The sequence below is a fragment of the Tyto alba genome, unplaced genomic scaffold (assembly GCF_018691265.1).
Source record: "Tyto alba isolate M040663 unplaced genomic scaffold, T.alba_DEE_v4.0 Super-Scaffold_2, whole genome shotgun sequence".
In the NCBI taxonomy this organism is placed as follows: domain Eukaryota; kingdom Metazoa; phylum Chordata; class Aves; order Strigiformes; family Tytonidae; genus Tyto; species Tyto alba.
In genome coordinates, this window is record NW_024881282.1 from 45,058,294 (window position 1) to 45,082,271 (window position 23,978).

Consider the following 23,978-nt stretch of genomic DNA (forward strand, 5'->3'; position numbering starts at 1 on the left):
TTAGTACCAAAAAAGCACCAACATATTAAAGCATCTATTTAAAAGACATAAATATCTGGACCTTTTCCAGAATTTCAGTATTTCAGATACAGGATATATTGTATCTAATATAGAAGGATCAGAGCAAATCGTTGCCATTGAACTTTGCAGTGAGTGAGACTATACTAAAAAAAAAAAAAAACAAACCTTCAGTTCTTCTAATTGGGTATCCAACTTTGGGAGTCAAGCAGGCTCTTAGGGCTTAGCTATATGCACAGTTATCATCTCCCTTGTATCAGGTCTGCTCTACATGTTCATAGTAATCATGAATGTTTAATTTAACAGATGGTTGGAACCTGTACAATTCCTCGTAAGAGGTATGGAATATGGTTATATCATTCCCAGTGTTGAATTAAAAGAAGAAATCCAACACCAGGTGATGCTCTTATTCAGTATAAGTCAACTTATCATTTCTACAGCTTTCTGAGTCTCTCTGATCTGAAATGTTTAGGCAGTTTTATGTTTTAAGTATTACTGTCTTTTCTTGTCATTTAAGAGGCGAAAAGACAGGTGCATATTAAAAATCTATTAACCCTGCAAATAAGTAATTTATACAAAAGTTAGATTTGTGTATCCTTTTATTCTGACTTATAGTCCCCTGAATGAGGCAGAAAAACAAATTGCTTTTATTTATACACTCATTAGAGCAGAGTACTTTACAGCCAACTAGAAGAAACAAATCATTGCTCTCAGGACAGTGCTGTCTGCAATGGATATAGCAGGGCAAGCAAGGACAAGAGTCAAAGGTAGGAGTGAGGTTATGGGAAGACTAAGGTTAGGAAAGTTCCAGAGGTAATATCTTCATCTTGTCACTTCCACTGATTCTAAGCAGAAAACAGTCAAGATGGGTGTGACAATTTGGGATTTCCCCCAAAAATATCATGTAGTCCCATTCAACCCAAATTTCTGAGAGCCAAAATACCAGTTGGTATTTTTACAGCAAGAAATAAAATTGGACAAAACAATCATTTTCAATGCAGCTTCCCACATTCTTTATCTGCCTTTCCTTCCCCTGAAGTAGTAAGATTTGTCGCCAGGAATCATGTGTTAAAAACAACAACAACAAAACAAATCTCCTGTACATTTTATTAAAAGGCAGCTCTTCCCCTTGTTTTGACATTGAATGCCTTCTTTTCTGCAGTTCATGTTCAATTCAGTTTTATAAGCCCACATTTCTCCATCATGACACTTTTCCTAGTTAAATCAATTTCTCATCAGAATTTTAATTAAAGTGGCTTCTGTTCTCACACCAAATTTCATAGACTTGCTTTCAGAAATACATCTTTTTTTTGCCCTTAGGGCTGGGACTGAAATAGAGATTTCCCTCCCCCCCCACTTTTTGCTTAGCTGTTAGTGAGTTGTTGTTGCTACTTTTTAATTTTGAAGGTGAAAGAAAAACCCCAGGAAACACATCTTTGAACCCTCTAGAAAATGAGGACAGTCTGATCTACTGAATAGCTTTGCAAGGTAATAACACTTGATACAAAACAAGAGGCCTTTTAAATTTGCACATACTTTGTTTATAAATGCTTTCAGATCCTGTTTTGTTATCATTTTGCATTTTGTGTCCCTCAGGCCTAATGAGGTCACTGGGATTCCACATCTGTGAAGCAAAAAATTCACATAATCAAGACAGGTAGTCTTTTTCACTGTAGTTTTTAAATAAACTGGATGAAATCCATGCATGGTTGCCAATTTGCATTTGCTCCTCCCTCCTGTCTCACTGGCCATTCACTGGGGAGCTATCAAGGTCCAGCCTGCTTCTCCCAGCTCAGCTTCTCCCTGCTCAATTAACACTTGTCCAGTTTCTAAAGGTATTTACAGTAGAAATCACGCTTTTGCTGTCTTTGTGTACCCTTCTCAAGAATACCTTGCATATGAAAGATTGAATCTTCACATGCATGCAACATGCTAACAGTCAAGGCAACTGGAGAACACAAGCATACCAGCTATTAGAAGGCTATCTTCACACCTTGTATGCCAGAGACTTTAACAGTTCAGAAGATACAGAAAAAAAAGAAAACTTTCTAATGTAATTCCTGCCAGTACTCCTTTTTAAGACTTAGTGCATCGAATTCTAGGTGTTTCAGGTATGATCTTCATTTAGCTTATGCATTACGTTCAGAAACAGACTTGATCTTGAGACTCAAATGGGTTCACTTGATTTCGGGATTAGCAAAATTATGGTAAACGTCCTGACAAGATGCAGTTGCTGTAAGTGTAGTGTGAAGATCCTGCTTCATATTTTTGTGCCTCTTCCAGGGAAAAGTGAGATATGTTTCCATAGCTTCACTTGGAGTTACCTCGGCCCAGGTATATGCATCAATTTTCTGTGGATGACTGTGAGCTTTGTACAGATAATTATATGTTTATATGGGAACAAATCTAAAAAAGTAACTAAATACAACCATAAGATTTCGCCTTCCTTGTTCTTATCCCTAAACTTCCCTTGGAATAAAGGAAATATTAAAAAGATGATCTGTTTGATGACATCTTTTATTAGTCATTTATTAATTAAATATGAAAAACTTTTTCAAATATACCTTAGTTTATAAAGAGTAGATTAAAAAAATGAACTATAACTGAAATTATGATGAAAAAACAAGTAAACAGCAAAACATGACAGAACTTTAACAAATATTATTACACTGATAAACACAAAAAGCATTTGAATAAACTAATCTGTCTCTAAATCTAAATATTAACAATCATATTTGCAGAGACTAGGATTCCTTCTCTTTTCAGAATCTCGAGTTTCATTGATTTGAACAAAAATCGACTTTTATATGGTCACCACAAACTGACATTTATGTATCACTGCTGAGAGACCACAAAAATTCTTAACAGTACACATCTCATTTCACATGGCTTGAACTCTTTCTCTTCTCCTTATGCCAAATAGAACAAAGTGTTCATATCAGTCAGAATAAACCTTACACTAAAGAACTTATTCAAAATCAAGTGGATAAATATTTGCAGTGCTGACAAGGAATATTATCAAAACAGCTGTGATGGTGTCAGTGGGACATACGTGTATACACATGTGTATAAAGCACGTCTTTAGCATGACGAAATGCAAAACCTGTTGACTTGATATAGAGTTAACCTTAGAATGTTGAAGCCAATTGTAAATCAGTCATAATCTCCTGAGATAAACATGCAAAAAGGACTTACAAGGAACTTAGAATAGTTTTTATCATTTTTTAGCTTTTCATGTAAGCAGGTTCATTTGGATTTTTAAACTTCTGGTTTTTGAAAATCAGCAAGGAAATATTTGGTGTTTGTTTAATCATAACATTGCAGGCAGAAAAGTTTGACCTATCTGAAGAATTTGCTGTGCTACATCTTTGTTTGACTCATCTTTACTTCCTAGGTTGGGCAATAACAGGCAGCAAAGGAGGAAGAGACCCAGATGGGAAGGTGCTCTCTTATTAGACAAGCTGATACAGTTAGAAAGGGTGACAAGATTTTAAATTCCTGACTCTTTCCATCTAGCCTTAGAATTTATATTAATGAGAGACTTAGTGCAGACCCAAATGATCCATAGTTTATGGTCTCTGCAAAAAAAAAAAAAAAAGTTTTATTTCTTTTTAACTTCTTTGGTTATAAGGCACAAAGGTGATGTAGAAGTTCAATTCATATCCAAAACTGTTCTCTGCCTTTACTTTCTGGGAAAGCAGTTCCTCTTCTAGTCTCCAAATCATTCAGAAAACTAACAAAGGTGAAGAGAAAGGGGAGACAATTATTCTATGCAAGAATATCCTAAAGACTCTTTCAATTAATGAGAACAATCAGGAGACTTATTCCATAAAATGAAACAAAAAACCCCAACCAATCAACCAAAAAAAAAACAAAACCAACAAACCCAAACCACCAAAAAACCCCAAACAAACAAAAAAACCCCCAAACTCCCCAAAATATTCAGAAACACAAACAGATTTACAGTTATATAGCTAAAAGATTAATTGTCACTGAAAATTTATAGAGAAACTGTATTTCAGAGGGAGGAACAGTAATTAAAATAATAGATTTTTTTTTTTTTTAATGACAGAGCCACTATGCTCTATAAGGCGTGACATTCATAGACCTCTGTTGTTATTAATAGCATGGTTATTTTAAAAAAAAATCAATTGTTAAAGACTTTCTTTCATTATGGAGTAGCAAAGAACAAAAAATGCTATGAAATGATGGTGGTTAACAGGAAAGAAAAGAACCTATTTTACAGCAGGAATAAGACATATTTTCTAGCATCCTACATCTTCATGATGTCATATAAAAATATTCACTGCCACAATAGGAAGAACAATACTGGATTCCAGGAACTGTGGGTGTGCAAAAGTTGCAATGACTGGCTTTGCATATTGAATAGAAACCAGAAGAGGGAATTGTTTTAATATAAGGAACAATAAACTGTATTATACACTCATGTATTGTAGAAAAACTTATGGTTGTGGTTGCAACAAACATGACAAAATAATAGATAGATCAATTCTATGTAAATTTAATTTCTCATTGTAATAAAGAAAAATACTGGGTATGCAGGAACATCTGTTTTCAAGAAAATTAGAGACAAAATACATATCTCCAGAGGAGGACACAAAATGCTTTGCTGACAGGAAAAAAATGAATCTAGAGAAGAAACAAAGCCTCTCAAATAATCTCTACTTTCTGGGATGACTTAGTACAGCAAACCATGGTTTTACTGGGTTGAAAATTCTGTTCTCCTGGGTTAAACCATTCCTGAAATCAAAACAGAATGCAAGTTTAATGCATCAAAGCCAAGCTCCATTTTTGTTTAGCTCAAAACTGAACCTGTAGCTTAAGCTATTCAAACTCTGCAGGAACAATCTTCATACAATCAGGTTCAGACTTTCAGAAAAACAAAAATATCCATGTAAAAGTAGAATGTCAGCAGCTAAGGGACTGGTAATGCAAGGAAGGATAGGCTTACACACAAGTTCTATCAAATAAAAAAGAGAACCCACAACTGGTTTTTCTGCACATGGCTTCCATACCTGTTTCTTCAAAAGGAAATCTTAAAGTTTTTAACAAACTTGTGCTCAAATGCACACAAACTGACACAAATTTGTAAATATAAGCAACAAATTAATCTTCAAACCTTGCACAGTAAGTAAATGTAATTACGCTTTGTCACTGAAACTATATTCAAAATAAGTGAGTATAAAACAAGCATGCATGATTTAATCTATTTTATTTTACACCATTCTACATGGTCCACTCTGATATTTCACTGCCCTTCTGAAATGCTTCCTCAGATGTAACCTTCAAAGCTGTCTGACTTCAGAATTGTGTCACTACCAAAGAGCCAGTGCACAACAACAGGCTAAATATGATAATATAAAGAATACTCGGGAAAGGGAGAAACATCAACTTGAACACAAATGCAACCATAAAGGTTTTCTAATCAAGTGGGATAACTTGAGGCACACATTCAGTCTTTCATGGGGAATATATTGTTATGTTGTGAACTCTACTATACTGTCTTCCAAGTCCAGAATTTCTGGTTGGTAATGTTTGGTTTTGATTTATTATTATACCAAAATAATTTAGAAGTTTTTCAAGATTGTATTGCTTTCATTTGGTTTTTGTTTCTTTGGTTGCTTTTTTTTTCTTTTTTTGAATTTATTGATGCATACCCTTTCCTGTAGTTTATCCTAGCATAACTTGATCTTGGGGTTCCTTCTTTGTTGTTGGAATGAAGTCTCTCCCTCTAAAAATCTTACTCATTTCTACAAAAATGTCTGCGTCTCCTCCCTGACACCTCCCTCCCCACCCCCTGCATAACATCCAAAGTATTCTACTTCTTTAAACACATCCTTCCAATGTCACACTACTAAGTCTCCGAGAGATTAAATGTTCAGTACCTGTGTGAAGCAAGGCAGGGACTTTTCAAATCACAGGGTCAGTCCGCCTGATGGAGCAAATATAATATCTGAGTGCGGTCTCTATTTATTACCAGAAATAGAAGTTTCACAGGGTAAGTGGTTATATGGAATTCTCTTTAGATTTCCCACAAGCTATTGCTAAATTTATAGATTCTCTCACTAAAATCTCTCCTTTGCAACCCTTAAGGATGCAGCAAAATAAACACAGTAATTCAGCTGTCAGTGACTGTTCTCATGCTTGAACTGGAGGCAGTCTCTCGCATGCTACCTGCATTCACCCTTGTTGGGCAAAGCTGCTATGGGAATGTCTACTACAGAGAGTCTCAAGCCAGATGCAAAAGAACTGGTATATTTACACAGAATAATATAGTGCCTTACCTTTATACTAGTTGAAATCCCAGAAGCAATAGAGCCACCTGTGCCAGCTACAGAGGGCAAGCTCAGATGGGCCTGTATAAGATGGCAGGACTGAAAAGCCACTACAGAGCTGCTGTGTGCCTCCATCAGAAATGGAGATGCATCAGGTATCTGCTGCCCAGAAAGTGTGATACTTGGAAGAACAGAAACATCAGAAGCACAACACAAGGCAGACAGAACAGGAGCTCACAGATGAAGGGTTTAGGGATAAGATGCCAGAGCAGGAGTTCAAGCACATATTTAGACTCTATTTCCATGAGAAAGGAGTGAAACAGATCAAATTATTCTTCGCATACTCCATATTCATCATCTATGATTTCATCAAAACCTACTTAGGCAAGGAATGACCACATCTGAAGGCAAAGCATGACCTTTGATAAAAATAAGGCATGATAACTGAATTTGGAAGTCAGTCACCCAAAGCCTCTCCAGTGCTCTGCCCATGCCCAGAAATGTTTTTCAACTGTAGAGCAAATCTATCAATGCATAGGACCTGAATGCAACATAACTAGGAAGGTATGGGAATATTAATGTTAAGTCCATCAAGCTAAGAAAGCTCTGTCCATAGATTAAGAGAAAACCAAAAGGTCAGAGAACCATGTCACTTCATAATATCTCCTGTGCATGAACACAGCAGATTCAAAACTGATCATGTGACATTGCAGCATGAGATAAAGGAGATCTCAGGCACTAAACAGACCATGTTTGTAAACAAAATCTTCTTTCCAGCTTTTGTAGCCAATTACACATTCTAGAAGCATTTTTGCTGACAGCATGGTTGTATGTCAATATAAAAATATTTTGTAAATATAACTTACTCATCAGCTTTTATTCCCATAGAGTTTAGAAAAAACAATTAAATATAATAGTTACCATACCCCTTTGGCTAGACTTAGTGAGTAGAAATACTAAAAAATGATTCCAGAGAACCTTTTTGAAAATATCAGCTGAAGTATTACTGCAATAGAGTATAGAAGAAAGCCAGCAGTGATAGATTGTACTCTACTCACACTATATAGTTCTCCCATACATAAAACAGTCATTATAACTCATTAAATCAGAATAACTTTTTTTAAAAAGTGTTCTTACAGTAACAGATAGAGGAATGCACAGTGTATTAGTTATCAATGCTTTATTATTGAAAACAAAGTTGAAATTCTCTTATCTGGCACATAAACAATTATTTCTACAAAAAAGGAAAGCCTACAAATCTGATAATTTATACAAATAACAGTTTTTTAAAAAATAAAATTTTAATTTAGTAAACTTGTCTTGTGCTCTTTTCTTTTTTTTTTTTTTAGCACTGTCTGCAATAATCCACCATAAATCCCTGAGCAGAGAGACATATTTTAAACATGTTTTAAATTTATCCGAAAAGAAGAAAGTTATCGAGCCCAGACCTATATTAAAAAAAATGTATTCAGGGACATTCTTGTTAAATTTATGCTAGTTCTTTTTTCTTTCTTTTCTTTTCTTTTTTTTTTTTTTTTTTTTTTTTTTTTTAAAAAAAAAAAAAGAAACAAACAGAACCAGTTATCAATGCAAGCATGACACTGCATCACAGGAGTGCTCCCCCTTTCCCCTTTTTGTGCAATGAATAAAAATTACTAAACAAGAATGAGTACAAGTTGAAGGAGACAAATAACATAGTGAACAGCTAAGACCAAGAAACCATCGAAGTATGATGGCTGTTGAGCAAATAAATCTGCAGGATACCACAGTTTTATACTGAGTTCAGTTATAGTTACTATCTATCTAATTTATTTCTATACTTTTTCCAGAAAGTCAGTAAAGCAGGAGAGTAAGTTCAAGCTACCACTGTATTCTAACACTGATTTCAATGACGAAGTAGGAATTCAACTTTTGACCCTTCAATTTTGCTTTTCCAGTCCCAACATTATTTGAGAAAAACTTGATACACTCCACAAAACCAAACAATCTTGCCCCTCTGGCCCTTCTGGTAGGCCAGTTGTAAACTTAACAATTTATGGTATTTTAGTGAGCAAGAGGAAAGAAAAGGATACACACAACACTACAATTTTTTAATATACTGACTTTGAAACAGCTACTCCCCAATCTATTTCAATACTGATTTAAAATCCAAATGTAGAGGGGAGAACAACCTAGAAGGTAGAGTATAACTCAAGTGTCCCCTTTCCTGTTAGGTACACACACTAACCACAAAAAAATGCAAGGAAAACCAAATTAAAAAAATAGCATTACTTACAGACTGTTGTGTTAATGGCAGGTAACGTTGCTGCAGTCAAGTAATAAATAAATAAATACAGCAAAGTATTCTTGTTTACGGTTTTGTTGGAATGGTGCTTAACAGTTAAAAAGAAAAAAAAAACCCAAACCTTTTCTCAGTAATAAAGAGTTTTTAACAGAAGATCCTGAAGAAGCTTCAGTTCAAGGTGCTCTACCACTTTAAGATTATATCTACCATTATGAAAAGAACACTGAAGCAGATACCAACAGATCATTAAATGAAATAGTAAATTTTCTTACACGCAATAATACTTATTCCAAATAAAGAAAGCAGTTACAAATGGCCTGGAAAAAAACTGACTAAAGTTTCAATACACTGCAATTTAAAATAAATTATTTTTACATTTAAAAACTGAAGATTAAAACAGTAACTAGGCCAAATCAATCTGAAACAAATAAATTGAACTTCACCAAAAGCATATTTAGATATTTGACAGCTCTGCTGATAGCACACATGACAGAATACAAACAGAATGCTAATATTTGGTTAGAATTTGAATAGGTAATATTTTTTAAAACATCACCACTGTGAAAAGTAACTGGCAACCACCTTTACAGATTTCTCTTTATCTAGACTGTCTTAAGCATGATCTAATCCAACTCCTTGCTAACCTCACCAATGTATAACATTCCCTTTTCTCCGAGTTGTTCATGAAGTCTCTTTTCTAACATAACCAAGCACTAATATTTTCAAATTTCACTTGACTGAGTTATTGCAAAAATACTGTATGCAGTCCAGTTTAAAGCTGGTTTTATCTGACAGCCCAGTGTTCTATAATCTTTTTTTTTTTTTTTTTTTTTTTTAAATGACAGTTTGTCCGCATTCATTTGATATCAGAGCAAACATCAGTCTTGCTTGTACTGCTAAATCACACCTCTGGATTTATTTTTTTTTTTTTTTACCACTCTACATACACATCTGATGTAGTATGCACTATGTACTGATGTAGAATATGGGCAGTTCCTTGCTCATCTGTTTAGGGCAAAGCCATTTGACTGTGTATCTCAAGAAAACTGCATTAAAACTTAGCAAGATGAAATACTATACATATTCTCAGTAAACAATTATGAATGCTGTCATCTAATCACAAGTGACAGGTTTGAAAAAAATTGGCCATATAAGTTGTGAAATTGGTAAGCAAGTGGTCCTAAAGTGAGATACAGCAGCATTAAGACAAACTGCAAACACACTGGATTTAGTATACATTTTAATGAGTTACAATATCAGCAAAATACTTTAACCTACTATTACTATTTTTACTCCCATATGGCTTACTGTATACTGTACAATTTTCCCTTGGTATTTCTATGACAGTATACATTTCAACCCAAAAATGAGCAATATGGGATTTGCAAGGATTTTTCAAATACGCCAAAACACTTTCTTTCCAGTGCTATGGTTCTAAATATTTTTGTGGGGTGACAAGTCCTTCATGAATATCTCAAAGTCTCCCTTTTTCTATTTATCTAGCAAAAAGATTTATGCCAAAAATGCAGAATATCTTCTCCTAGCAGCAATTAAGACCTCTGATGCTTGCAGTCAAGTCCAATGAGTTCTCTGATTGGACAACTGTGTGGAAGTTCTAGTTCGTGGCTTTAATCAATTTAAGAAAAAAATACTTCAGCGTTTTCATCATCATGTTTTGGATGTCTTTAAACCTTGTTTCTCCATGATGTTCCACAATTTGCGAAGATTGGACTGAGTGATGACATCATCAGGTTTAAGATGAAGTGCAAGGAGGTAGTTTTCTTCAGCCTCTTTCAGTTTACCATTCAGATGAAGAATAGCTCCAAGATTCATTAGGGCAGCTGGATACTAGTACAAAAAAAAGGGAAGGAACAATATTAGGAATATTTTCAATTTTTCTTTTTAGACAATCTTTTTCCACTTAAACAAATTATTCCCTCATTTTGCAGACTTTTCATGGAAGCAATTCACCAATTTAGGCAAATAGAGATAACAAGAAAAAGTTTCTGAACAGCCGCTGTATACTTTGTGCTTTAAACAGGGCAAGCTTTGGTGTCTACAGACATAGACTTCTCTCTTTAATGAGAAAACACAGAACTCATAAAGCTTTACATGTGGTAATGTCGGCATAGCACAATTTCCAAGAGAAAATTAAAGTAATCCAAGAGTGGATTAAAGACAGGAATTTAATTTGAATTCAACCCATTGCCAATAAAGAATTTATAATCATTGGGAATAGTTAACACATTGAAACTCATCCCCTTTTCCTCTCTGTCTTAATTATAACTAGTAGAAAATACAATCTGTTCTCAGATTCTAAGGATGTTCAGGGGTCCTAAGATATCCATTTAGATTCAGGATGTGGCAATTATTTCTTAATGAATGATTGAATAAAATTAACAATCATGGAAACACATGCTATTTTAATAAGATGTGAAAATTTCATAACAAATCAATTAAAATGCTTCTTATGTTACTAACAATTTTTCCATCTTTAGCCAAAACAAAAAGTTCCTTGCTTTTATTTTCTCATCTTTAGATTATTCCATTATGAAATAATAGGTTGTTCATGATAATTAAATAGACCTGGTTACTGGAGTTAACAAATATTGCAAGTGCAGAAAAGCAGATTTGTCAAGCTGAACAGTCTAACCTACCTTTCTGCAAGTACCTAAGCTATTCACATGCTAGTGAGAGCACAATAAAGGCATTTGCCAAACCAGTACCTTGCATTTCAAAGAAAAAGGGGAAAAAATGCTACACAAAGTTCACTATGGTTCTCTCCCTCAAGTCACTCTCTTTCAATAAGCTTCAGGAACACTCATTTTTGAAGTCACATAGTTTTGCCTCACAGGGTAAGTGTTTCAAGACACCACTCACTTGTGTTTTGATTCAAATGCAATACTAAAAATGTGAAGTCACATGGAAACTCAGCTTCATACTACTGTGTGGGGGTTTTGTTATGCTTTAGAAGCCCTCCAGTGACAAGAACTTCAGGAAAATATGGTAGGCAGATGGCCAATAAAATATACACTAGAGTTGGTCTCCCAGACTGATGTTCTGATTAGAAGTCATTAGGATGAGGAAGACTTACCTTTGTGTTCTAAACCTCTCCACTAGCAAGTTAAATTCACTACTCTTATCCTTCTGAATCAAGCTTCAAAAGTCCCCCCTCCCCCAATAATTCTTGTGTCCAAAACCTAAATTCTGTAGCAAAAATGTTGTTCAAAACATTCTCCAGTTTTATATCTTACAAATATTTCACATTTTTTCAGCTTTCTTCCTGTTTCTTTTCACCTATTAACACATGCAACACAAAACCTCATAAACATAAAATTTTCAGAGCAACTAGTTTCCAGAGTTTTAAAATTAAGCAAAACATAATGAGTTCAGCTCTTCCTATTGTAAACATCATAATGCTAATGCAGTGGAATCTGAAGATGCTATTTTTAGATTTATTTTTTCTTGCTTTACCCTGACAGATTATTTCCATCACCCCTAAGTCAATTACTTTGTTCTACTAAAAATCAAAACAAAACAAAAAAAAAACCCAAATAACTGGATTTTATAGTTTTCCCAGTTAAATATTCTTCAGAATTTCCTCTTCAGTCATATTCTGTACAGAGAGGGAAAGCCAAGCCCCTGAAATGTAATCTTTCTTATGGACAACACATATCAGCAGCCACATTATCATAGCTGCATCTTTGCAGTGCCAGTCTTGCATACTATTTTATAATACTCTCCTTAATTACAGATGTTCTGGATGCTAATTGAAGTGATGTAAGTGAAGAATGATCAGAAAACAGCTCCGCTGAATATGGATGACTGTCTAAATATCCACATACTTTATTTATTAATTTATTTTTAGACAAGATTGATTGAGAGAATTTTCTCAAATCATGAGTAAGATGGTCCATTCCCATTAACTGTGCTCCTTATTTGTTTAACGAGAATTTATGAATCAAACAGCTTTTTTCAAGAGCACAATTATTGACACAGAACTGTCTTCTCACTTGCAATATAACTATGTGCATATGTTTGCATCTAGACAAAGCTTACAATGGATAAGAATTAAAAATTCTTAAACCTAGAAAACCTCGTGTTAAATAAGACACACATTAAAATGTGCTCAGACGTAAATCTACAGCATCCACAAACTTACTGTGTGGGAAGTAACACAGTTGTCTCATATGGTTTCCAGAATTATTCTCTATTTCCTTCACATCCCTCTGAAAATATGGTATGTGTATGGTACTAATCAAGTACTCTAAAGAAAGACATATACATCAGGCTATATGCTTAGTTAAGAAAACACTTCTGCCATGATGTCTTTAATTTGATATATCATTTTACTACAGCAAGCAACAAGAACAGCTAGAAAAAGAACAAATTGCATGCCTTTTAACTGAACTTGAAATTTTCCAGCTTCTACACATCATTTCTCATTTCCTGGAGACCCAACAAATTTTAGGCCATTAATGCTCTAAACAAAGGTATCCATGGAAAGTGTGAATTAGTAACTCATTTCAGGTAGTGCTGAAAGTTCATTCCAACTCCTTCATGTTTCAAATGAGGAAGTGCACAGAATTTCGGAAAGGCTGCTCCCTAACTTTCTAGGGTACCAGTCACCCTAATATCTATGGCTTATTGTAAGAGTTGCAGGAATTTTGGGTGACTACTATATTATACTCCAGTGCTATTGCTCTATGACAGCAATAAATGATGGTCTGAGGACAAAAGAGCAACAGACATTTGCTATAGTTTTTCTTCACATATATTGTCTTTTATTAAAGACAGCTGATAAAACTTTTCAGTACGTTAACAAAGGCAGTCAGCAGCTACCAGTGCAATAACATGGGACTTGTAGCACTGTATAACAAATGACACCACCTACTACTTCAGAGACTTGAAAGAAGAAACAGGCCTGCCTTCATTTCCTTTTGGAGACAGATGCTTTACATCAAAAAAAGCTGACTGGCATTTCTATCGGGGTTATAAATGCTGTCTTTCATGGTCTATTGGGAATTATTCCCTTTATTAGCATTTTTATCATGGTGTGCTTGTTTCCTTAGTGTTTTTTTTTTTTTTTGGGGGGGGGGGGGGGGGCGCAGGGAGGGTTGTATGGGGAGGTGCTCATGGGGAGAAGGGGAGAAGAATAACAGAGTAGTTAATGAGTAACAAAATTGCAAAAGGCATGCATTTATTTGCCTGAAGTGTTTTTGGATCACATTGATGACAATTCTTTCAAACTTCCTCTGTACTACCAAAATGAAAGGAGAGCCTTGCTGTATACAAATTTTAATGTAAATTAAAGTCCTCTCTAAAGTTAGAGAACTATGGAATCTCCAAATAATTCAAAATAATTCTGAGTAGTATTTTAGGATTACACTAATGTAACCAAGTACAGTTTTGGACCCACAAACAGAATAAATCTTAATGACACAGTAGATGATAAGATTCCTTGTTCATTGTCTTTGGCTCCACATATAACAAATGCCATATCACAACAGTCCCAATCAGAAGAAGACAAGTTTACTCTATACCTAAGAAATTATGGAGAGAGAAACAAATACATGAACACTTAGCCTAACTCAAAACCATCTCTTGTATGGCAGACAAGTTTGAACAAACAACAGCCCAAACATAAGCAGTGAGATCTGAAATTGTTTTCCTCAAAGTTCTGGTTACAGATAACCTCCTCTGATCCACACCACAGAGGCCAGGGCAGCAGATTCTGAGCTGAAAGTGCATTTTGTTGCTGCTGGGGTACTTATAAGGAAAATCGTAGTAATTTTTAATCCAGTAGAATCACAAGTGCAACCTACTTCTCACTTAGCCATTTTAAAGGGTCACTGCAAAGATGTTGCCAATATTCATCTTGCTCTTAATAACTGAATAACTGAATAACTGAATAACTGAAAAACTGCAGTGTGTGATCTTGTAGATGTTTCAAAACAACCTCAGGGCTGTTTAATGAATACTGTAATCATCATGGCCAACCCATCAGAAACACAGAGGGTAAGTGTTTTAAAACCCTGCGATTAATGACACTTGTTCTTTTAAGGGTATCTGTTGAGTAAAGTCCATACTTAAAGAAGGACACAAAATGTCATTCAGATGTGACTATTCCATCACAGCACTTCTAGTTAAATATGGGTGAAGAATTCAGATATTTCTCTTTGATAACTGAAGATACGTAGGAGGCACAATGGCTGAGTAGTGAAACAGTAGAGTATTGGTTGTAGAATGGCTCACTAAGCACAAGAGCAAAGCGTGGTGGACTGCTTCATCTTATCAATGAATGTAGGATAATGAGCTGTCATGCCATTTTTATCCTACAGTGATAGCAAGAATTTTCACTTGAACTTTTATTACTGGTGCTATTTCTGTAGCACAGCATAGTATTTTCTGAAGCAATCAGAATGTCAACAACTCCTTTTTTATCACTAAGGATAACTGTGGACAACAGAATCATTTCAGGGGTGGCACTTGCATTTGACATACCTCACAACTTTTGAGCAAAACCATTATCTAGGAGTTGTCCCACAATGTAAGCATACTACTTTAAGGCATGGGGGTGGGCAGAGAAGGTAGAAGGAGAGATGGGGAAGGGACATGCAGCAAGATGGTTGTTGCCAACTGGATCTTACTCTTCAATGCAATACATTGACAACACTGTAAACTCAACAGTGACAAATGGAAGTAGACTTTTTCATAGGAGCAACATAGTGTTGCCAGATAAGTCAAGTGCCAGTTATTCTTTCCAGAGACTCATGTTTCTATCTGGTTCTCTATGTTATAAGGCTTCTTAAGAACTGCAGTTTGTATATGTTATGTCTGGTATTTTGTTTCTAACAGCACATGAATCACAACTAAGACAATGATCTTCAGTAAGTTGCCTAAAATGACAAGAGTAAACTGTCTATGAACAGAAAACTTGGTGCAGAAAACATTCTGGAACAAGATGATAGGATGCATGGCAAAATATTATGGATCAGAGAGAATAAAAAAGCATAAAATTCAGAGCTGAGAGGGATTTCCTGTGTCATCTGTGCAGACAGCAAAGCATTCAGTTCTGCTGGAAAACAAAAAAATCAGCATCTTTGCAAACTCTTAAAATGGAAGAATGCTCTGCAACTTTTCCTCTACGACAGTTAAGTATGTTATTTAAATTGCAAGTCTGCTTGTGAACAATTTCAGTAAGTATGCTTTTGTGTCGACAACAGCTTTCAGCCTAAATAGTCAAGAGGGGAAATGGAGAGAAAAACATTTTTCCTGCAAGTACCAATTTGAATAAACATTGTGAAGAGCACAGTTTCCACAGCTGTATTAGTCAAACCTAAATATCTCTGCTGCAAACGAAGCCTGCATCACGATCTAATTATCTTAAGACTGACTAACATACATAGCTATATAAATCTAACTAACAAGCCTAGGCTCTAGAGGGGAGTGGATCCTTGGATTCAGTCATCATCTTTAAGAGTACTACGTTGGTAATGCTGATAGAGAGAAACCTTAGCTATTATTTACTAGTATGTCATTAAACAGAGAGACTTCATTTAGTGCTCTATTCATATTTTGTTTATCAAATGAACAAATTATTAATCTCCAGGAAAGATGAACACCCTCCAGAAAAAAAAGGACATCAAGAAAGGAAACATAAAAAAAATAAAGTAGACAGGATAAAAATATTTTCTGTTGAATATTATTTATGTAATAGTCTCAGGTTATGATAATATATCAAATTAATATGAGGTTAATAAGGCAGAAGAACAGCATGAGTTAATATTTGGTTATGTTAACAACTGATGATACTATAGAAATGTTAGGTCATGTACATTTTTTTTTTTTTTAATTTTTTATTATTTTACATTTAGACACTCTCAAATGGACATTCAAAGCAGATGACACTTTAACCTGCCCAGTGAAAGAAGAATATACATGGTAATTTTCTTCATGCATCTAATCTTGTGTGCTTTCAAACACTGAAGACTACCCTGTCTAAAATTGCAAACTACAGGGTTTGTACATTTAAAACCAAAAATTAAAATGTGAAGGAAGATTTTTTTACCTTTTTTTTATATTTATGGGTGGCAGACATAAGAGTTTTCATCCACAAGCATACTGTGAAATTATTCAGTTTGCTTGTAATTTAGACATCAGCAGCATTAAGGAAACCCAGAGCTGCGAGTCAGGGAAGAGTTCTAGACTTGTCATGGGAAGGAATTATCAAGCAGTCTACTTTTTTTCACAAATTATGACATCAATAGGGGACATTTTAGCATCAATGTTCTCCAGCCAGTGGAGATGTTTTTCTTCAACATCTTTTCATCTTAACCTTCAGAGACTGATCAGAGTCTTAAAAACATAGCTATCCAAAACTAAACAAGCATGTATAAATATATGTTATATCGTGCTGCTAAAAAGCTATCGACTATTGGCCTTTATATAAAGTCAGAGTAGACTGTTTTATGTATCAGCAAGTTAACAAAAGCATGTGTTACAACTGGTAAAGGCTGAAGTTCATAACAACAGCTGAAAAAGTCCCACAAAAATGCACTTAGGTTTGTAATTTCTGTGTATCTAGATATTTCTCCCCCAATGGCCGTGCAACAGTTGCTTTGATTTATGCTTAAAAATCCCCCTTGTAATCACTTTCAGTTTATATAGAAATCATAATGGACATTTTTAGATAACATACTTGTATTGTCATAATAAAAGCTAAACAGGAACATAGATTATGACTATTTAATATTATGGTTATATTAAAAAAAAAAACCAAAAACCAAAAAAAAAAAAAAAAAAAAAAAAACAAAAAACCAAACCAAAACAAAACAAAAAAAGTTTTCCAGGCCTCAAAGTGTTTCTAATTAAACTTCTTAGCTTTCTAGCTCAAATGTTGTCATCAGTATAGGATATGATAAACTTATCCAATTTTCCTAGCACTTTAGGATTTCATTAAAATAAATCTTCAAATGACTTAATTTTTGTTTATAGAATCCAACTGTGCGCTCTGATGTCTGCAATTTGATAATTTTAATACATAGCTACAATTATGGTATAAAACATTAACAACTTCTTTACCTTATCTAACACAAATACGCTGTGTGCTAATTAGGAAGTCTGTACTCCCAGCAAATGAAAAACTTGCTGAATAGAAATGTCATCTCTATTACCATACTGACAAATAGAAGTTGCTCAAAATCTTTCAGTAACAGAATTTTGTCCTATTAAGAAAAAGAGGTTTTTTTAAATTAAATTCAATCTGTGAGTAAATGCATTTTTGCACGCACTTTCTTTCTAAACCTTAGAAATCAGAAAAATCAATGGCTTTGTGTTACTGACTAAAGATAAACCCCACTTTCAATTTAGAAGAAATGTAAAGTGTTAAAAAAAATATATATACTTTACTTCACCCAGCAGCACACATGTAGGGCTGATTAGAATAGCTATCCATATAAACACAATCAAAACTGGCTAATCTTCAGAGAACGCTAATTTACAGATCATCTGAGATTATGAATACAATTATACTCATAGTATATACCCCTAGCATTAAAAAAGTTCACTTTTTCAATCAAATAAAATGTCATTATAAAATAAAAATGACTGCTGAGAATGAATGCATCATCTGTCTATTTTTGCCCAGATCCTGATCAAATATATCAGTATCCAGAGAAGGTTGTATAGATGTTGGTCAATATGCTAGTCACAGGCATATAAAGTACTACATTAGAGCTTCCATTTTTTAGTAGAATAGCCAATTACCGAAATTTCAGAAAGAAGTGTTCATTTCTGGCCTTGAAAATTTAGTGAAGTTCTAATTAGGAGAATTTCAAAATCACAAGATTTCCAGTGTTTTGACTCAAGATGTTCAGATGAATGTTAAGTGTTAAAACAAGGCTTTGCACCTTTGGCTGACAAGTGTAGTCACAGCTGAACTAAATGATTGAGAACTGAATTAATATAGATATTGCTGTATGCTTTCCAAAACTATTTAAGTATTTGCAGTTGTGAGGTATAGCTTTCAGGCACATTGTGCAAACTGTCATGCAACTTGACATCCTTGCTCTGAGCACAAAGAATGAGAATCTTGCTAATTTGTTCAAGGCTCATATCATGCCCAATCACTACTAAGACAGCACACAGAAAAAGCATGATATTACAGCATTACAGAAACAGGAAAAAAGAAAACACTAAGAGATTATGAGGTACTGTAGGATGATTTAGGATTAATTTTAGCCTTCATTCCACTCCTCCACTGACACTCTTTCTTTTGACTAACTTTCCCTAGACAACAAAATCAATCACTATTCTACTATTGGTAATAATTTAACTGGCAGGAAAGTACAACTGGTGTCTATCACATGAAGTGATACAATTTCCATAATAACATGGTTTATCAAGTGTCTGAAGGTATTTTCAAATGGGTCAAAAATGCATCTTCAGCATGTAGAAATGTTACCAAGGCTATTTTTCAAATAAAAAACTAGCTCCAAAACTTTGTAAATAAGTAACAAAACTCTTGACGTTATGTATCGTTCAAGGAACCACATTTTCATTACAGTATAGACACAACTGAAATGCTTGAAAAAATCTTGTTCATAAATATTTTATTTTCTGAAATTTCTGCATGGAAAACCTTGAAGTATTTGCATATCAATCTTTCTTTTCTTCCCCTTGGTCCTTTTTCATCTGGCTCCTATCATTTCCATGTTTGTTGATTAGTGCAAAAAGGTTATACCCATACTCTGTCTTGACTTTGGTTTCACCCACAGGATTATGAAAGCAGCTGAGAAAAGAGGCACACACTATTGGTCCTTTGCAAAATGCTGAATTACAGTGCTTAGTGTAATTCAGAAGAATGTACGCCTTTTTGGCAGCCAGTAACCTGCAGGTGTTCTCTATATAGTACTTAGCAATCAAATCTACAGTACATATTAAAATTATTAACTTCCAGAGTAAGTGCAAGGATTTAATTTTGATTCTTGTAGTTTAAAGATTTTAAGGCTGTAGTTTCTAAAATCTGGTCTTTTAATCACTAATAGTAAGACCACTGGGTACTAATTGCTTGCTAGGCTTTTATAAGGTTGTGACTTGTAAAAAAATAAAATTACTTTCTTCTAGAGCAGCCTTATTTACCACATCTGATCAGTGACACATATGTTTACAGTGCTTTGTAAGCAATTGATATCAATAACAGCAAGACATATTCAGTGGTAGATCTACACATCCCACTCTAAAAGGTTGCACTTGATACTGCATATGCTGATAACTGCTGTTCATCAAACAGAAGCGTTCTGTATTCTTCAAACTACGTTTTAAAGCAATGGACACCAAAGCAACACTGTGAATAATATTTTCCTTTTGCAAAAGTTTCAGTTATTATTTCCAAGGGCACAAGAAGAGAACTAATATTTGTAGGACTAGAACCACGAAATCAAAGTTCAACTCCTGCCTCTGAAATTCAATGTCAAAAATTACTCAGTGTAACCAGACGCTTGCTCCAAACCGCCGCAGAAAAAGCCCTCCATGACTGGAGAAAACTATAATCCAGGGCCACTAGAATCACTATGCAGTTCTGTAGTGAATGGATCAGGGTAATTTGCCTTCTCATTATACATTTTCACTACACATACCACCCATTCTATATGAACACCATGGGATCCTTGAGAAATTAACATTGGGTCCTACCTACCAGCAATCTTTTTGTTAAACCTAATTTTTCAAAAAAAAAAAAAAACCACACGGTTTGCCTCCTGTGTAATTTCCATAATCTCTGTTCAGAAAGCATTTTCTTCCTCTATTACGGGTAGAACATCCAATTTGTGAACTAATCAGTAAAAAACTCCATCAATGCAGCTATCAGAACAGAATTTTTCAAACAGAATTAGTGAAGGATGATGTGTTGTTCTTTCAAAAATGATAAAAAGTAAGTCTGATAATTTTAAGTGTATTTAAATGCAGTCAGAATGTGAAGAAATGAAGTGGAACTACTGAGTTACAATAAAACTTTACCAAATAACTCCACCATAAATATATCAGTCATTTACCCCATGGAATCTAAGAGACATTCAGCAAACCTTCATATGGAATTTAATTTAGGGTTTTATTGTGGATTTTCATTTTTACTGTTGTTGTTATATTGGAAAGATTTCTATTTTCTTTCACACTGTAATTGTTTTCAGTGAGTCTGAGGCAGCCAGATGCTGAACCAATTGGCACTGTTACAAACCATAATGTCAGATTAAAGTTACTTACTGTTACAGGAAGACAATTTTTACTGGCGCACCTGAAAAATTAGTAAACCTGCCTCAGCTTATTAATAGAGCTGTTCATTATATGGACGACATATTTCAAAAGGGTAGGTACACTTGAATGTATATTTGCTCTCCAGTAAAAGCAACTGTGGTAAATAGAATCATGTAAACACACTATGCAGAGCTGGCCAATATACAGGGGTTCAGAATGTCTCAACAAAAAGGGGCTGTTCTTTGGGGGAAATTAAAAGCTATCCATCCCCTCCTCACTGCATCTTCTCATTAGCAGACATCTGATCTTTGGGCTGTAACTTTCCCAGGGAGAAATACATGTAAACTGGTACTGAAGTTATTCTTAAAGACAATTTCCAAGAAAATTACTTCAGCCAGACACCTGCTAGCCATCCTCTTCCTAGCAGTCTGCAAGCATATAGTTCTTCTTAGGCAGATCTCAGACCAGAAACAGCCTTACTGTAGGGCATTTTTCCTTTATACAATCACCTATATATACCTGGAGGTGTTGGAGGGTAGGAGAGAATACCAGTTGCATCGAAACCATCTTGTGAAACAGAAATGTAAGCGCTCTGGAACTTGCGAGGAAAAAAAAAATCTAATAAGATATGCCAGTTCACAACTAAAAATCATTCCTAGAATAAAAAATACATCAGAACTGTAGATTAGGAAGAAAATTAGGAAGATATTTATTGCAAAACATCCTACTGAGAATGTACTGTTGTTGGGTTCATTTAATGAGCATTAAAAATACTTCCTTATCAGTTCTAACTGCATAATAAATTAATTGCATTGTTTCCAGAGTCAGCACTAGAATACTCTATCAGGAAAAACCTTGCTGGGTTCTCTTTTAATTGAGTTCAGACAGATGGTTTAATTTCTGAAATGCTAATCTACTGCTGTGAGTTCTATATTTCATGGCACTTTATTTTTGATTGACACCGAGGGCTACATTTACAAGGCAAAGCCAATCTTGGTCTCTCCAGGAACTGATGTGGGCAGCATAGTACCCCCTGACATATTACTATCAGACTGTGAATCACAATCAAGTGCATAGGTCTATCTGTGATACATCATCTTCACTTCCACAATTTCAGCAAAAAGACTGCATGTTTATAAACTACTGCCTCCCATCATCTCAAAATTTGATGATTCCTTTTATTTAAATCACTAGTACTAATCTAGGCTGAGATGTCCTATTAATTAGTCTTGCAAACCTATTTTTTGAATTATTTAGTAAATGAACATCATCACTGAGTACAAGCACAGCTGCTGCACAGTTTTTGTCATATTGAAAAGTAGTCATAGAAAAAAAGTTTTCTATATACTAAGATGTGGATGAAAAACACTAGATGAAATAAATCTGTGCTCCAAGAGACAGGCCTTGTTGACATCACATCTTATTTTCATAAAATAATTTTGAAAGTGGACTGAACATATCTATATAACAGATAAAGACTTCAGATTTGCATAATGAAAATACATATAAAAACAGAAAAATAAATGTGTGGACAGTAAGATTTCCATTCAAGTTAACCTAAGGTGCAGTTCTACAAAATTCTGAATCCAGGTCTTGACAATAAAATAGCTCAAGTATTATTTGGTATGAGAATTTCTTCTCTTCAGAGAATTTATGAACTATCCACTGAGAATTACAATCATCCAGTGGATAGGAAGAACAGTGTTCTGTATCTAGGTTGCTGCCTGGAGAGAAAACAGGACCTATACCTTAATACTTGCGTAATTAACTTCTTAGGAAACATCACTGAAATAATAATAAACATGCATGACTTCTGTGAAAACACGGTCTTTTACATTTTGCAGATTGTCACATAACATTTTGAACATTGTGGGCAACAGACCCTACAATGGAAAATGGGTGCATAAACAAAGATACTCTGGGGATACTTTTTTTTGTGAAGAAAAGATTTTATTAACAGCTGCAAGCAGCAGAAGGGATTGCCACCAGACATACTGAAAATCTTATATGGCCTGTGTCCTAAGTGAATAGCGCATGAATTATCAGAGAGTTTCTTTCTCTCAAATTACATGTTAAACACAATATTATTCTTTCAACAGCTCCTGGTAAGAGTAATTGATTTGTGAATATCTAAACGTTAATTAAATTGGAAGAGTGAGTATATACTTGCTTATTTCCAACATTTGTTTTCCCCATTAGAGAAAAGCATTTCTATATGTTTTACAGTTCACAAAGATGAATGACTCAGAAAATACATTACGCCAATAATTTGACTGTAGAAGGATTAATATTTATGGGAAATTTGTAAACATTTTCATAGCTAAAACTGAAGTGAGAAGCACTCCAAATTACCATGACAATGAGTTTCTGGTTTACTTTGCAGAGAATTTCTGGGTATGCAGCTTACTGTTTTAAAAACTTTACGTTAAGTAGAGTTCATAGCTGCTTGCATAATTTCTCTTGAAGAAATCAGGAACTACAGAGACCAATTTACCTCTCACATACAGGAGAAACAGAAGAAACTCTAAACAAGTCAATGGTGTTACTGCCATGTGATATCTATGTAAGCAGAAGAAACTCAAATGTATTTTCACCTCAGCCATTTAAAACTTGAACAGGCAAAATACTTATGTATTGATTAGGTTATCAGTGTACAACAAATTATTCTAGATGGGAAAAAAACATCAACTTAAAGGCATTTTAATTAAATTCCAATGCTCACAAATTACACTGAGTGAGCCAATTGATCTCAGATATTTGCATATTTAACTGCTTGTATAATCAGAGGAAAAGAGTACAAATGAACTGCCCATAATCTAACTCTCACAAAACTGAAGCTGAGAACTGTAATGACATGATTTTCAGCTTTCTTCCATGCATCTTCCACAAAGATGGATCACAATATTGAGAAGTAGATTTAAGTATTCCGTAATCATCTAAAAGCATGTTCAATCTTTGCTTTCACAGAGCTGCTACAATGCATGAGAAAACACACATAGTGCTTTCTGGGGTAAGGCTATAAAATATTTTCATGTATTTCCCAAAGGAAATTCAGTGTTTTCCACGGCTGAGTAAATTGGTTTTTAAATTATACAACTCATCCCGATATTGTGCTTCAGTATTACAGG

At 34.5% G+C, this 23,978-nt stretch overlaps 1 protein-coding gene across 3 annotated transcripts in view; it reads right to left on the reverse strand.

The window, feature by feature from the left end:
- Positions 1-9,435: 9,435 nt before the first annotated feature.
- The window catches only part of TMTC2 (transmembrane O-mannosyltransferase targeting cadherins 2), a 255,259-nt gene continuing 240,716 nt past the window's right edge, over positions 9,436-23,978 (reverse strand). For all 3 annotated transcript variants that reach the window (XM_042792917.1, XM_042792918.1, XM_032999850.2), the window contains one exon: positions 9,436-10,446. In XM_042792917.1, coding sequence (XP_042648851.1) covers positions 10,267-10,446 — 180 coding nt within the window. In that variant the 3' untranslated portion in view covers positions 9,436-10,266. The remainder of the gene's footprint in view (positions 10,447-23,978) is intronic.